The sequence below is a fragment of the Suricata suricatta genome, chromosome 11 (assembly GCF_006229205.1).
Source record: "Suricata suricatta isolate VVHF042 chromosome 11, meerkat_22Aug2017_6uvM2_HiC, whole genome shotgun sequence".
NCBI classification, from domain to species: Eukaryota; Metazoa; Chordata; class Mammalia; order Carnivora; family Herpestidae; genus Suricata; species Suricata suricatta.
Genome location: NC_043710.1, coordinates 16,372,111 through 16,388,468, shown reverse-complemented (window position 1 = coordinate 16,388,468; position 16,358 = coordinate 16,372,111). Strand labels below are relative to the sequence as shown.

Below are 16,358 nucleotides of genomic sequence, written 5' to 3'. Positions count from 1 at the left end.
CAGATTTTCAATTACACAGGGTCGTGCCCCTAATCCCTGCATTGTCCAAAAGTCAACGGTATGTGCTTCCTATAAGCTACATACTTTAGATTTTTAGATATATATTGAAAGTTAAAAGAATGGAAAAAAGTAAATATATTACATAATCAGCAGCCATAAAATAGCTAGAGTGGTATACTACTAAAAGAAAAGTTAGATTCAAAGACAGTATTACTAAATACAGAGGAATATCTTATATAATAAAAGAATTAATTCATAGGAAGGCATAACAACTATAAAAATATATGGATCTAACAACAAGGTCTCAAATCAGAGGTAAAACATGACAAAACTGAAGGGAGAACTACACAATTCACCAATAATAACTGGAAATTTCTTTAACAAAGGATAGGCCGACTAGACTGAAAGTCAGCAAGGATATACAAAACTTGAACACCATCAACCAAGGAATCTCCTTGACACCTACAGCACACTCCACACGACAACAGAACACACATTCTTGTCAAGCACACAGGTAACATTCTCCAGGACAGACCATGTGCTAAGTCATAAAAGAATTTCAGTAAATTTAAGATAACTGAAATCATACACCCCAGTCATATTAAATAAGAAATCAATGGAAGGAAATGGGGGAAATTCACAAATATGTGAAAGTTGAAGCACACATTCCTAAACGTCTAGTGAGTCAAGGAAGAAATCATAAGAGAAAAATCTGGATGATTAAGCACAAAGCCATCTCTAGTCCAGGACACCTGACCAGGTCCCACTGACCTGTGCCAAGGAGCAAGAAAATCCTGACACTTCCAATTGATTTTAATCAAAACACTAAATTAAGTACATCAGGCCCACATCTGCTGGGAACAGATGATCATTAGGATGAAACTGAAAAAGATTAGGCAGGACACATAACTAATACCCAACATTATCCAGGTCTCTATCCCTCAGAAGTTTTTTGTTCTTCCAGTAATTACCAGGAAGATGTCAAAAGCCAGAACTTCTCGTATCACTTTTATGAGGCCTCAAACACGCAGAAAAATATTGTAAGCTTATGAACCTTTTGGCAGTAACTCCCTACTTGAACTTAGGCAAAACATGGCACAGAAGAAGATTATGAGTCAGGCAAAGAGACCTGGTTTAAAGTTCTGGGTTATACTGGGCAAGTGACCTAACTTCTCTGAATGTCAGTTTTCTTCCCTGCAGAATGGAAATGGACCATCTACTTAACAGCATTGCCATAATGTTTTATAGGAGGTCATGCATGAGAAAGCACTTAGGACCACACGTGGCCCATAGTAGGCAGTCATTAACTTCATGTCCTTCTTTATTATCAGCGGCTGTTATTACTAGAAAGTCAGCAGCGGGAGCTCCCCAGACTTCTGTGTGTTTCCCAAAAAATAAACCTGGTGGATCTGCAGTAGCTTTAAGTTCACTTATATCTCTTTAAGTACAGGTTCAGAATTTGTGCTGCTAAAGAAGGGGCAAGGTACTGATTAATGGTGACCGGAGGCCACCGGGAACCTAAAGATTTGGGGGAAGGCACCAAGATACAGAGGAAGAGATAAAAATTTTACAATCAAAACACTTCTCTGTAGTAGCTTCTGTTTTCTATTATCACTCTCAGGCTCAGTGGGAGGAAGTGGGCAGAATGGATCTTAATTTTCTGCAAATCCATTTTTGTTGATGACTCTGAATGGCTTTGGCTACCGTCCACTGGAGACTCATTTGTCACCACAGTGCTGGTCACGCCTCCTAAAACTGCAGGTGTGTATATGCTTCACCCCTGCAAAAAGGCATTCACCTTTCAAAGGGTTTGGCTTTACGTTCAGAGCTAAGAACCAAACAGCAAGATTGAGGGATGGTCAACCATCTAGACTTTGAGCTACAGGAGCACAGGCACCACACCTGCCCTTCACTCTGGTAGCCTAGAACAGTGCCTGGCACGTAGCTACAGTCAAATACCTGTTGAATATAATTGTGTTGAGACATCACAATGGCAAGCCAATCACATAAGGGAAAATGCCTTTCCATGAAAACTAGGAGTGCTTACTGCTAAAAGACCAATTTAGTCTTTCACTCCAAAAGCCATTATTCTAGGAGCTCTATTACAAGATCGCAACAAGTTTAATAAAAAGCAAAACATCTGTGTCCAAGAGGGCAAGAAGGCTCATAGAAAGGGCCAGTACATAATGATTTTCCTCCGCCAGCACTGCTGGGTCATAAAAGGCTATGTCTGGAAACCACTTAAAACAGAGGAATTAAAGCATGTAAGAAAAACTCTGAATAACTTCTTCTAGATTAAGATCCTCAAAGAAGAATGCTATGTTGATACTTTGTTCTTTAAAATAAGTGTAGGGAAGCAGACTAAGAGGCTCTGGAGTCCCGCTGCCTGGTTCTGTTCTGGGTCCCCAACTTCTAGCTGTATCACTCTGGGCAACTTAGCCTTCTGGGCTTAGTTCTGTGCACTGTTAATTAGGTGATAGTACCTATCTCAGGATTACTGAAAGAACGAAATGAAATATAACTGGTAAAGCACTTGAAACACTCCCTACTATACAGCAAGTGCTCAATTGATGATAGGCTTTTGGGGCTATTGTTATTATTATTATTGACATGTTTTCAAGAGGAGAATAAAAGTAATACAGCTGTCAACAGAATCTGGAGGGGCATCCAAATTAGATACCCCCACTTCCTAAAAGCTCGTGTTACACCACTTCACTTTTACAAAAGAACTACGATCATATTTGTTTTCACTAACTGAAGAAAATCCAAAGAGTATTTCCACTTTTACAAAAAGAAGGCAAAAAGTGAAAATAGCGTTCAGCATTTGTTTTTTAGACAGAGGCAACATGCACCCTGGGCATCAAGCTCCCATAGCTTTGAACTGTGCCTGTGAGCACCTGTGTGCTTTATCTCAATTTATTTTTTTGCATCCATTAGCAGGATGTATCCAGAAGTATGAAAAAAGCCTAAGAGAGGTTATTTTCGGGGTCTGGGTACTCTAAAAAGTTTTTTCTGTATAAATTAATGGTAATTGCTCCTTCGCTTTGTGCCATTTTGGCTTGCAAAAGTCTTTGTAGAAACACTCCATTTTTTTGTTTTGTTTTTTAATTTTTTTTAAGTTTATTTATTTTGACAGAGAGAGAGAGTACGTAAGCGGAGGGGCAGAAAGAGAGGATCTCAAGAAGTTCCACATTCCACACTGAGCTTGATGTGGGGCTCAATCTCATGGACCCAGAGATCATGCAAGACCTGGTCTGAAATCAAGAGTCAGATGCCTTAACAGACTGAGCCACCTGGGCACCCCAGGAGTACTCTACTTCTGAATAGCAGAGGAAACCTGTATCTACAAATGATGAGGGCTTTTAAGAAAAGACCAGTAGGCACTCTATCTTGAGAAAACAGAAGAGACTAGTTAATTGTGATTGGAAACCATATGCTAACCTAACTGGAGCGAGATTCTTGAGAATCTAGATTTCCTTCCCCTTGAGATACTTTGCATCCTTTGTTAGAGAACTTTTTTCAGTAGATTTTATATCCGTAAACAACTGCCTGCTGGAACACAACCCCAATGGTCAAAGTATTCATAAGTGAAAGCGGACCATATTGGGGTCAGACCTCTAGGCATCAAGTAGGAAACTGGAAATGTAGGTAGAATTCTTAAATCAAAGGAAGAAAAACATACAGCTGTTCCCAAGAAAAGCTAAATGCCAAGGAAATAGATTCTGCAGCAGCAGAGGAGCAGGAGGTACTGTATGGGGTGGTGGAGACACATGTCTGGAACAAAGGGTGGAGAAGAACTCTGTAGTATTGCCTGGCAGCAAGCGATTATCTGCCAGTGAGGAGCTCCTACGTGCCATGAGCCAAGCCACACAGAAACACCAAGCACACAAAGGCATAGAAGCATGGGGTCTTTTACCAACGAGGGCCAGAAGTCCTCAGATGAGGTTGTCAGGAGACCATGCTGTAGGCTGCTCCTCGGCAAGGTGGGCCTACAAGCCCAGGTGTCTAGCAGAGAAACCACTGAAATGGTTTTTGGGATTTCTAGGCCTTGACACTGGGGTCAAAGATAGACCTGCCTAGGGGAGGCCAGATCCACGGCCTTCCAGCTGCCTCAGTAGCTTGGTTAGAAACCACGTTCTCTTGGGATGACAGTGCCACTGCTCATGCAGATCCTTTCCTACCTTTAACCACCACAATGGTCAGATTTTCCCAAACATAATGTCTTTAAGAAATTTTTAATAGATGCTTATTAAAGACACACATAAATATGGATTTATTTTTATACATTTAATGTCTTCATATACATAAATATAGAGATTGGCAGTGGAGGTGAGGGGGAAGGGAAGAATGTGATGGGGAAATAACCTTTATCAGGAAAAGCCATAATTTTGCTTTATTTCCTTCTCTAGATACTGCCCAGAAGCAAGAGCACATACATGTCTGAGAGCCTGGTCACATCATATATCTTAGCCCACAAACATTAGTCACTAAGCTACTCAGCCACCACAGAACTGCCTCAGCTGGGCTTGTCAGCCCATGTTCTGTTATTGAGATTTCTAAGCCAGCTCTATGGGTCTCTTCTCCTCCTTTCCTGGAAGATTCCACAGTGCCTGGAAATTCCATCTGCAGGCAGATGAGTGAAGGGTTGAAGAGGTGTGCATTAAGCTCCTAATTAAATCATAGGATCCAGTTCATGAGTATCTCACCAACCAAAACATGAACAAGACACCTTTATCATTAAATTAAAAGCATAGCCAGAATCTAATTGCTGGATTAAGAAATAAATAGTTTAAACGATTTTTTGGAAAAAAGAAGTTTGAGGGAAGTGGGAATGTGCAAGATAAACAGCTCTGCTCCATTCTAGTTTCCTGCATTGAAGTAAGGAATCTTCAAGACCCCAAAACAGTTTTTAGCCAGATGCCAAGAGGCCATCACATCAACACAGGTAAAGGAAGGGAAAGCTTTAGCTGGCTCCCTGCCCTTTTAACTTTTCAAAATTCAAAGAAACATTTCCTTACCTGCCAGGACTCTGTTAACAGAAGAGTGAGTAGCCAAGCCAGGCTGGCCGCGTTCGTGAAAAATCCCCGCATAAGGCAAGTACTCAGGCAGCAAGAAACGCCTGTAAGAAGGAGCCACATGTGAAAAGCCTTCAAAAGACTACCATGAAACAAAGGAGATCTACTATCCTCCTGTTGGGAGCTATTTAAACTCACGGGCAGAGTGAAAATTCCTGGTGAGGGTATGGCAAGTTTGCACGGTCTCTTGCCCCCAGATAGCTCCCAAAATCTACCCTCTTGAAACTTTCATTTCTGCTTGAGCACCAAACCTCAAAATACTTTGTTGACTAATGTCAGGGGCTGCCTGTCCCCTTGCCCTGTCCCTGAGATGTGACTGCACCTGGTCAGGGAAAAGCTAAGTAGGTACACTAGATACACCCTAATGCAACACATAACTTTCCCCTAAGCAATACGGATAACTGAATACCTTCTGGGCCTGAATGCCTTTGTGGTAGTCACTACTGTGATAAAATGCATCAGTCATCTTTGGGACTATGAGAGCAAGAATATCTCCTAAGAACCTCTTTTTCGGAAAACTTTCTCTTAGAGTTATAAACAGCCTAATGACCCTTACGCATAAAAAAACTGACCTTTACTAAACAATGCTGTTTGCCTCTTGGTTAAAGGTCACTTCCTTGAGGCTAGACCTGAGGTTTTGTAAAAATACCTATGACACCATGGGTGCCTGTGGCTAAAATTGTAAAACTTATCTATGAGAAATCATTTACTGTCCTTTCTTGTCCTTGTACCTTTTGCCATAAATAAACCTTGAGAACCAGACAAGATGGAGACGCCTGCCAGATGGGCAGGGGTGCTTGTCTGGGGATCAGAACGAAACACAAGGCTCTCCCACTCTCTCTTTGGCCTACACGGTCATCCTTCGGGGGAACCCTGGACTTGCAGGAGCTGGCCTCCGGCATCCACCTACCCCCAACAATCGAAGCTAAGGGGTTTACTAAACCTAGGAATCCACAGAAGCCCAGCATGGGGTAAAAATTGCTGGGATTTATCCTTCTGCAGATTTACACCTCCTTCCTGATCTTTCCTCAACAGCTTCACAGGGTTCCTAATCTTGAGTAGGATGCTCCCAATGCCACTTGTCTCTTTTCATTGTGGCCAGTCATCTCCTGTCAAGTCATTAGGTGGCAGGGATGGATTACAGGCTCACTAGGAAATAATTGCAGATATGGAATCCAAAGCCCAGAAAGTAGGTTTAAAAATGAAATCCAAGGCTCTCATAAAGTCTCCCTCACAAAGGCTAACTACCCAATTCTTACCTTGGGACAAAGCGTCCAAGTGAAGGTGCAGACATCCGGGCATTGCGTGGAGCTCGGTGCCTGGATCTGTCACCATTGTCCCTGGAGAAAACAAAAAGACTACATATAAGAGAGTCATTAAAACAGAACCAGCCAAGTGCCCAAAAGACAAATATCCCCTAAACTAAGTTTCTATACTTAAGTGAAGATCCTAGAGAAATCAGTCATCTGGTTCCTTACTAATCTGGATAGCACATTAATATACTACAATTCTGAGGAAGCCCGGGGGGCTCAGTCAGTTGAGCATGTGACTTCTGCTCAGGTCATGACCTTGCAGTTTGTGAGCCACATTAGGCTCTATGCTGACAGCCCAGAGCCTGGAGCCTGCTTCAGAATCTGTGTCTCCCTCTCTCTCTTTGCCCCTCCCCAATTTGTGCATTTTCTCTCTCTCTCAAAGATAAATAAATTAAAAAAAAACAATTTTAAATATATACATTTCTGGAATTTTCCAACCAGAAGATTTATAAGCAGTTTCTAACAGCTCATTAAGAAGGAAGAAGATTTTTCACGAGTTAATGTTATCTCTGATCTGAAATTGAAGTCAAGTTTAGATCCTCTAAAGGGATCTGGAATGGAAATGTATAAACTTTTTCTGGATTAAAAGAGAAACTTTGGCTTTGGGGGATCTTGAAGGAAGTAAAATCCTCCCATCGATTATATTCAGCAAATGGTTATCTCTAAATGAATCTCTTTAGGCCTTTGGTGTGGAAAAATCACTCATGAAAAGTGAATAAAAACAACACAACAAAAAGACTAAGCAGTCCCTTCTTTTAGAGACTGCGAAATTGACAATGAGGAAGAGTATTAGAGAATGTACTCCCAAGCGTTTGGTAAAAAGAAAAAAGTCTAGGTGGTTTTCTTTATGGTTTGTTAAAACAATAGTAATAACCACCATTTATTAAATATCTATTATTTATTAAAAATCTATTAAATATGTTATCCTATTTAATCCTTCTAACTACCCCATGAGGTATTATTATTAGTTTTGCTTTAAAGGTACGGAAACTAAGGACCAGAGAGGCAAACATCTAGGGTCACACAACAAGTAAGAGGCTGAGGCAGGATTCAAGGAGCATCTATCTGATTCTAAAGCCCTTGCTCTTTCCCCTATACTTTGCTTCTTCTACAAGAAAAGGGAAGACAGGGACTTCACATGGCTTAGTTTCCAATGCATCAAAGGAACAATAAGCCAAAGGGCACTGGCTGGACAGAGCAGTTAATTAGCTGCTTAACCAACTCCACAAAATAAATGAACCTCTGAAAGCTTGATTTGGTTTTTTTGTTTTTTTTTTCTGAATTCTCCCTCTGGATTGTCTTCAACTTAATGAGATCACCTTCAAACTGGCCCTGGAACCAAAGTTAAGACATTACTTTGGCTTTCAAATGGACCACTGGGAGCTTTATAAGCCAGAAATGAAAGCCTAGGAAGGTTTTTATATCTTGGTGGGATTGGATGCTAAGCATTAACAGAGAAATCAATATTAGGGATATTGGAAGCTGATCCATTAAAAGTCAGTATTCAGTCTTTAGTCTATTTTCCCAGAAGAGAAGGCATACTATTGTTTTCCTTAATATATCATATCCCTTTGACTTGAAACTTTACAGATGAAGGTAGACGCAAGGGGACAAGTGAGAGAAAAGATCATATGGAAAGTAAAAAAAGGTTATTAAAAAGAACAGGAGTTCCTGAGCAGTAGATCACAGCTCTGGGGGCCCACAAATTGTTATAAGATCTTGGTAGCCACATGTACACAAGGAATAGATGAATATCAAACAAATAAGTTAGTTCTCAAATTAAGCATATTATTAATTTTCAAGTTTTGATCAAAGTACCATTCACTTAAAAATACAAATGAATTCATGATAGCTTTTCATAACAGCATATTTTACTTCTCAATGGGCACCAAAAGTACAGCTAATTATCATGAGAAAAGTTAGCAAACATTTTGAAGTTAAAAAGGACCCTAAGGAAAAAAAGGGCCCTAAGCCTCAGGAAGGTTAAAAACTAAGCTGTAGAAAGCCGCATCCTAGGATAATTGCAAGTACTTGTTCTGTTACTAGGAGGGAGAGCTGGCCTTCCCAGGATCACACCGTAGAGCTGACAGCTGGCTTCCGTGAGGTCCAAGACGCCTCTCCCTCTGGACCACCAACAGCACTCTATCTGGTGTTAGCAGGGTTGTAGAGCAGGGAAGGAGAGGCCAGCATGCTAGATCGAACTACTGATCAGCAGTTGCCAGCGCTCAAAGATGGCACAGAGCCTGATGAAGGGACACGAGAAGACAGCTTAAAAAAAATGAACAAACGGGGTCCCTGGGTGGCTCAGTCGATTAAGCGTCCAGCTTTGGCTCAGGTCATGATCTCGCGGGTGGTGGGTTCGAGCCCTGCATCGGGCTCTGTGCTGACAGCTAGCTCAGAGCCTGGAGCCTGCTTTGGATTCTGTATCTCCCTCTCTTTCTGACCCTCCCCTGCTCGCACTGTCTTTCTCTGTCTCTCAAAAATAAATAAAAAACATTAAAAAAACTTTTTTTTAAATGAACAAACACACCAGAGCTGGGGAAATTTCTGGGCTCCTCTGACATAATTCACAAGCCTCTTTTCAAACACCTACAAACAAAAACAACTTTCCAATTCAGTTTCTCCTTCCATTTGAAAAGGAGGGGTGGGGTGGAGTGGGACATAAAACATGGCCAGAGATAATGGCTTTATAGTATTTAGTGATCACTGAAGGATAACAGGAAAATATGAATGAGATCAGCTGGCTCAGATACAAACAAAGTCTCAGACTGATGGTCACATTCAGCCCCATAAAAGAATCAATGTTGAGTGGAGATGCATCTGCTGGTCCTCAGCTTAACATCTTAACTAATGATGGAGAAGCAGGAGCTACATGGCATCTCAATAAAATGTAGAGAAGACTTCAAATTAAAAGCACTGAGAATTCTAGCAAAAAATGAGGAGTAACAGCATAGGGCTCAGAACAACTGGAAAACTGAAATGTGGTGAACACGCAGATGAGGTGCTGCCTATGGGAGAACACAACAGAGGACACCAAGGAGGTAACAGCCTTCACTAGGAGGAAAACAGCCTAAATATCATTCCAGGAAGAATCCTGAAAACAGGAATGGGTAAGGGGGCAATGGCCAGCATGTTCAAGTGAGGCAAGAAGAGGGAAAGAGGCCCTGGGTACTAGTGCTGGCCACAGAAATCCCCAACCAAAGGCACAGCTTCCAGTAAAAAAGAGGTGAAGATAGCAAGTAATGACTCCACGTTCTGTAGTCTGGGAAGAAGGGAGGTTTCAGAAATCAGGAGTTCGGCTGAGGAAACAAGTTTCAGTGCCTACCCGCAGTGGGGCTGGGAAACACAAGAAGGGAAGAGGGAGAGCGGTAAGAGTTCCGAGGAAAGGGCAGAGGACTGAAAAGTACTTAAAATAATGTTGTACTGAGAAAACCACAGAGACTCTGCCACCCACTTCAGTGCAGATGCGGGATCAACATGAGGCAAGGCCGCGCGAGCCGAAGGAGGCAAAACGAGGGAGGCGGAGACCGAACATGAGTGGACTCTCCTCCGAGGAGGTCTGCCGAACGAGCGGCAGGTGAAGGCAGACCCAGACGGTTTACCTTAGGAACGGTGGACAGTGCGACATAGTGGGGCCTAACATAACACAGCCCATGCCCTTCTCAAGGGGGACTTTATAAACAGACAAACAAACAAATAAATAAACCAGCCATGAGGAACAGAGTATGCAAATATGCTGATTCTGCTCCTCCCTCACAGGAGGGCTGTTTGTCACCAGAATGCTTTTGAGGGAAACACCAAGAGAAATCCTCATCAATTTCATCAGCCAGAAGGTGCCTTGAAGCCAGCAGGACAGAAGCTGGTGGCATTAATGGCTTTCCCAGCTGTTGAACTCTGTACATCTCTGATTAACTCTCAGAGGGGTATTTGGGAAGGAGGGGGGGGGAAGGGAGTAAGATTTTCTTGTAAAAGATTTTATATAGGGGGAAAAAAACACCCTTCGAACAACAAGGCATCCAAGACAAATGCCAAATACAAGAAATGCATCTCTGGAACAAGAAAGAGAAACAGCAGCGACTCTTGCTAAATGCCTGGGATTAATTGCCTCAGAGAGAGGCTATAATTTAAAGGAATGAAAAATATACCTACAGACTGCTGGCTGAGTCCTGACCAGACAGTCAGCTTGTCATCCTCCTCATGACAAATGGCTCTGACTCCGGCCTTTATAAATGAGGCTCTTGCAGCCAAAAGCTCAAAAGGCCATTGTCCTCTTGACAACACACAGTTGGCTTTGCTGAAAATTAAGACTATTTAAAAAAAATAAGTGTCTCCCTAGGCTTTTATTCAATTTCCAGACAACAGAAGGCCTAGCTGGTATTCCTGTCCCTAGACAGCACTAGTCCTTTCCTTACCCGGGTGCTCTCAGTAAGAAACCGAGGCCCCTGTCTCTACTGCCACGGCCTGGGCACACGTGTAAGGGCTTAGATTTCAGGGAGGAAGGCTCAGGTCCTGCGGGTGTCATTCACAGGGGACAACTAAGAGCATGGGCCTCTTGGAACTACAGACCTTTAACTTTTCCCTAAGAAAAAGTAATGTAACAGATAATTACCATTTACAAATTTCTCTCTTCTCTTATACTACCTTTCATTTCATCTGCACACGTCTCCTGTTCCTACTGTGCATTTTACATTAAAAAACAAATCGGTATCTCTGAGGGGTTATGCTCTCCTTCCCCCCGCTCCCCTACTGGCTGTTTAAGTCTTTCCTTCTGTGTTTTCCCCTTCTACACCCAAGTACTGTCCACACATATTCCCTTTTCCTTCTCTTCTAGCATTTCTCAAAATGAATATTTGTATGTATATTTCATTTGCCCAGAAAGAATGCTAATTCTAAAGTTGCCAAGTAATGGTCTATACTTCTAAGCAATATCCTCAAGGAAAGTCCTCAAGGAAAGAGCTAGAATTTAGGTACACATATATTTTAGAAATGTGCTGGGGTGCTCCAGGTGCCAGATATCCTATTCCTGATCCCTAGGAAGTCTCCCCACTTCTCTGAGACTTTTCGTTATTCTGCCTCTGCTGAATATAAGGTAGGTTCATCTAAGGTAGTCAGCTCCAACAAAGATCTGAGTGCTTTAGGGGTAAACTTCAGAAACTGTCCACTCCGATTTTACAGATCAGCCACTGAGGCCTAGGGTGGGAAGGGGACTTGCCCGAGATTTGTCATTTGACAAATCTGACTCAACAAATTTGACTCAGCCTAAACTAGAACCCAGGTTAGTGGGGCAGCAGGCACTGACAACTGACCCCAGGTCCCACCACAGCTGCTCTAGGAGTCACTTGCTGTTTTACCAGTTTAGTTCAAAACTGGTTCAAGCAGGAGTCAAGAAGGACTTAGGCAACATTTCATCTGGAGAAGTAGGAAGTGAGACACTTGAGCTTTCGCAGCTCATTTCCCAGGAACATTCACAAACAGGCCCCACTCTTAGAAAACACCAGGCCTCTTACATCCAATACTTAACATTCAGTCCTCGGATGTTCTCTCCTCTATTTCGCCCACTGCTTCCTAACTGGTTTTCCTACATCCATACACTTGCCACTTTAGGTCACCCCAACCAATGCTGTCCAAGTTAGCTGCCTCAAATACAGCTTCAATAATAACTCCCCCCAGATAAAAATACAATCCAGGGGCACCTGGGTGTCTCAGTAAGTTAAGTGTCTGACTTCAGTTCAGGTCATGATCTCAAAGTTTATGAATTCGAGTCCCACAACAGGCCCTCTGCTGTCAGCAACAAGCCCGATTCAGATCCTCTGTCTCCCTCTCTGCCCCTCCTCTAAACTCTCTCTCTCCCCCTTTCTAAAATAAATAAACATTAAGGAAAATAATAATAAAATCCAAACTTTTCAGCCAGGCATTCTAGGTCCACAGTTCAGGCCTTTCTGATTTCTCTCTCACATTACACGCATTCCATAGCTCTAGCCACAGATTTATTCAGGGTCCCCTGAATAAACCCTGTAAATCATTTGTCTCTGGGCCTTTGCTTAAGCTCCTCCCTTTGAATCTCCTAGATTCTACTGCACCTGTCTCCTACCCTACCCTCATCCTCCACCACATCACTTCATCTAAGTCCTATGCAATCTTCCCTCCTAGCTGAAACCCATGGAGCCTCCTCGCATCTCCCCAAACACTCTCTTCCCTTCACAGAACGCTGCTCTGTATTTTGGTGCTACCTTATTACAGTCTGTCTCAGAAGTTATTATGTAAAAATCTGCTCCCATTATTTCATAGCTTAAAATTCTTCAATAACTCCCTTCACCTACAGGGTAAAGTTTACCTCCTTTGCAGGGTACAGGAGACACTCCAAAGATCTGGTGCCACCCTAAGTCTCAGAGCTCATCTCCTACCACGTATCTTGGACTTTACCATCTAGCCAAACTTATCAACAAGGGAATTTCTGAAATACTCCATACTATTTCATGTTTCTAGGACTGTGCATTTGTCTTTCTCCCAAGTATGTCTAGAGGTGAAGGGCCTATTTTAGTACATATCACTTTCTCTTTTATAAACCTACCTTGTGGGGGTGCTTAGGTGGCTAAGTCGGTTAAGGGTCCAACTTGGGGTCAGGTCATGATCTCATGGTCTGTGGGTTTGAGCCTCACCTCGGGCTCCACACTGTCAGTGTGGAGCCCTGCTTGGGATTCTCCTTCTCTCTGTCTCTCTCTGCCCCTCCCCCATTCACACTTTCTCTCAAAAATAAATAAAAACTTTAAAAAATGAATAAACCCGCCTTGTAAAAGAAGCAATCAACTACAAAAATCAAGTAAGTGAAATTATTGAAAACTCTCACCCCACTTTAAGAACTACTTCTATATACCACCACTCACCAAATATAGCTGGTTGTCTGATTCCTGACTGTTCTAGCAGATTCCAGTCTATAAAGAAAATAGCTTTAAAGTGTGTCTCCTTAGAATTTCTCTTCTACTTCTAATATCAAAGAGTCTATGGTTTGTAAGTTAAAGGAAGGAACAAAGCAACTCCTCTTCATAATGAAGTAGACAAGAACACTCTCTAAAGATCTACCCTTCCCTTTCTTGGCTACAGTTATATATCTGTTATTAGTAGACAGACTCCCACAGGAGTCCTGGATATTCTGGGCACAGAAGAGAGAGCAGGAACAAGTACTACCAACGGCAAGCGCTTCACTCCAGTGGAATTTCTAGCCTGGAAACTTGAAGCAAGTATATGAGTCTCACAAAACTGCCAGGATTTTGCCTATAGACAGATGATAAGAACGGTATTATTAGGTTTCTAACATATCTTCTTTGCTATGGCTCAATTAAATTTCAGTTATAGCAAAAGGGCAGGTGAAGAATATTAAATTCTGAACTAAAAGCAAGCAACTCCTCTTACGCCAACCAAACAGATGGCAGAGCTGCATGATAGTCTTCAGGACTCTCAGCGATCTCATATACCAAAAAGACCTTTCACCAAATTCCTTGCTAGGAGGTATCTAGAAAGGGGCCATAATAGGAGAGGTTCTTTCTGCACGAGGCTCCCTGTATACTACTATGTGGTACACTAGAACACTGCGTGCCAAACTAAGGAACCAGAACCCATCTCTGGCACCCAGAAATGACTGTCGCACAATGAAACATTTTTGCCTATTTGGTCATAATATGGACTTCTGGGTAAAAGGAACTCAAACACAACCAGATAAATTAGACAAATGAAGAAAACAAATGTAATAGCTCTAAAGTGACTTCATCTTAAGGCTGAAAGACTAGAATTCTCAGAGATGTTTTTCCAAAGTAAGCCTAATGTCACAACGGTGAATGAAGAACTTGCTCTCTTTTGTGCTGGCAACAATTTTAAGTGAATATAAGTCCCCTATGGCTGGGATGTGTGGTGGAGATATTTGCGACTGATCCAACCTGAAGCTTCTCCACTTCTGTCATCAGCTCTGGATATTCTTTGCCTTGGAAAGCAAAGCAGTTACAAAAAGAGGCAAGAAGTCTGGGCAGGAATGAGCTAGGAATGATTCTGGGATTATACTTACATCCAGAGTAACAACATGAGGAAGGGGATGAGGATAACCGGAGCAAAAGACATATACCACCTCTTGTGCAGGCCTTAGCAACTTCTGGGACACAGAACTTAACCACATTGCCTTATAAAAAGCCTCCCTCTCTTTCCAAAAGGATGGTGAAAATTAAAATGGCAATTTTCCTTATGCTTATTTGCCTTCTACATTCTAGCAGGTGGTCTGGGCTCAAAAGCAGGCAGACAGCAATGTCAGCGACAGCCACACCTTCACCCTGCTTGTGAATATCTTTATGCAAAGACAGATGCTGAAGGCTTCAGGACAGATCTTCTGACAGCGGGTTTCTGGATGCCCTGCTTGTGCATTTTGATAAACACAGGGACCCTGCAGTCTCAATCCTGGCCACAGACAGAGATGAATGGCAGGAGAGGACGCCTGCCTGGATAGATGGTCATTAATCCAGACCACAAAAGAACAGAAAATTTAACCTGATGCCAACCAACCTTCAAAGCTATCCTCCCTAGAGATAAATCTAGATAGTCTTTTTCCACAGCAAGCTCAGGGAGCAAGAGCTCAAACGCCGTTCTACATCATTTTTAAAGGTTTTTAAATCTGCAGGACAATAAAAGCCAGACATTAATATGTTTACTCCTATTCTCAAATCTCAGGCATGTCTGATTTTGGTTGTCTGTGTAGCCTTTAAAAAAAAAATACTTCAGTGGAGTAAATACCTCATTAGGTTATTATAAGAATTAAAGGAGGGGCACCAGATTGGCTCACTGGTTAAGCGTCAGACTTCAGCTCAGGTCATGATCTCATGGCTTGTGAGTTTGAGACCCACATTGGGCTTTGTGCTGACAGCTCAAAGCCTTAAGCTGGCTTCATTCTGTGTCTCCCTCTCTCTCTGCCCCTACCTTGCTCCCACTCTGTCTCTGTCTCAAAAATAAATAAAAACATTCTTAAAATTTTTTAAAGAATTAAACAAGATTTTTAAATATATATAAAATGTGTATTAATATATTTATGCATATTACAAATACTCTGTATGTTATAAATTAGAATACATATGAAAAATATTATCATAACATAACCTTTCACTCAACAGATGATGGAAAAGAATAAAAAAAGATGGGTTCTGATGACTCTACACACCTGGAAGGGACAAGGTAAATAGCACCAAAAGGATTCCCGGCTTAGCAAACGGGGCAAGAACTGAAGATATCGGAGTGGGACGGATGGCAAAGGCAGGAGCAGGGTGTGCTGTGCAGGCAAGGAGACCAGTAGAGCAGTTTCTCTTAACAGCACCCTAAGTGTTAGGAAGATTCCAGGCCCTGTCTAACTTACCTGCTTCTCTATACCTGAAAGAACTATAAATTATGATCATATGAGCTGCTGACTTTCCTTCTAGTTATCAAAGCTAGCAAAAGGATTGGGGCAGAGAAATTAAAGTGGGTTCACACAGGGGCACCTGAGTGGCTCAGTCAGGTAAAAGCATCCAACTCTTGATTTCAGCTCAGGCCATGATTTCCTGGTTCATGAGATTGAGCCCCGTGTCGGGCTCAGTGCTGACAGCATGGAGCCTGCCTGGAATTCTTTCCCTCCCTCCCTCGCTCTCTGCCCCTCTTCTGCTCTCCAGCACATGTGTACACTCTCTCATGGTCTCAAAATAAATAAACTTTTTAAAAAACGGTTACAATGGGCTGATACATTCCTTCAGTTCTCACTCATTCCCTCCTAGAGCACCTAGAAATTAAGAGAAGAGAAGCAGCCACAAGCAGCACTCAGTTTACAACAGGGGGAGGAGAGCAGGAAAAGAGAGAAAGAATGAACAGACGGTAACTCAGCATCAACCAGCCAGCAACATCCTTCACTAGGAGACCTGGACTACTAATATTGAGGTGACTAATCCACAGCTGCTATTAAAAACAA

At 42.3% G+C, this 16,358-nt stretch overlaps 1 protein-coding gene across 7 annotated transcripts in view; it reads right to left on the bottom strand.

Annotated features, from left to right (window-relative positions):
* Positions 1-16,358, bottom strand: part of AMBRA1 (autophagy and beclin 1 regulator 1) — a 172,692-nt gene that overhangs the window by 84,016 nt on the left and 72,318 nt on the right. For all 7 annotated transcript variants that reach the window (XM_029914974.1, XM_029914975.1, XM_029914978.1 and 4 more), the window contains 2 exons: positions 6,335-6,415; positions 5,019-5,119 (listed from right to left, as the gene is read on the bottom strand). In XM_029914974.1, coding sequence (XP_029770834.1) covers positions 5,019-5,119; positions 6,335-6,415 — 182 coding nt within the window. The remainder of the gene's footprint in view (positions 1-5,018; positions 5,120-6,334; positions 6,416-16,358) is intronic.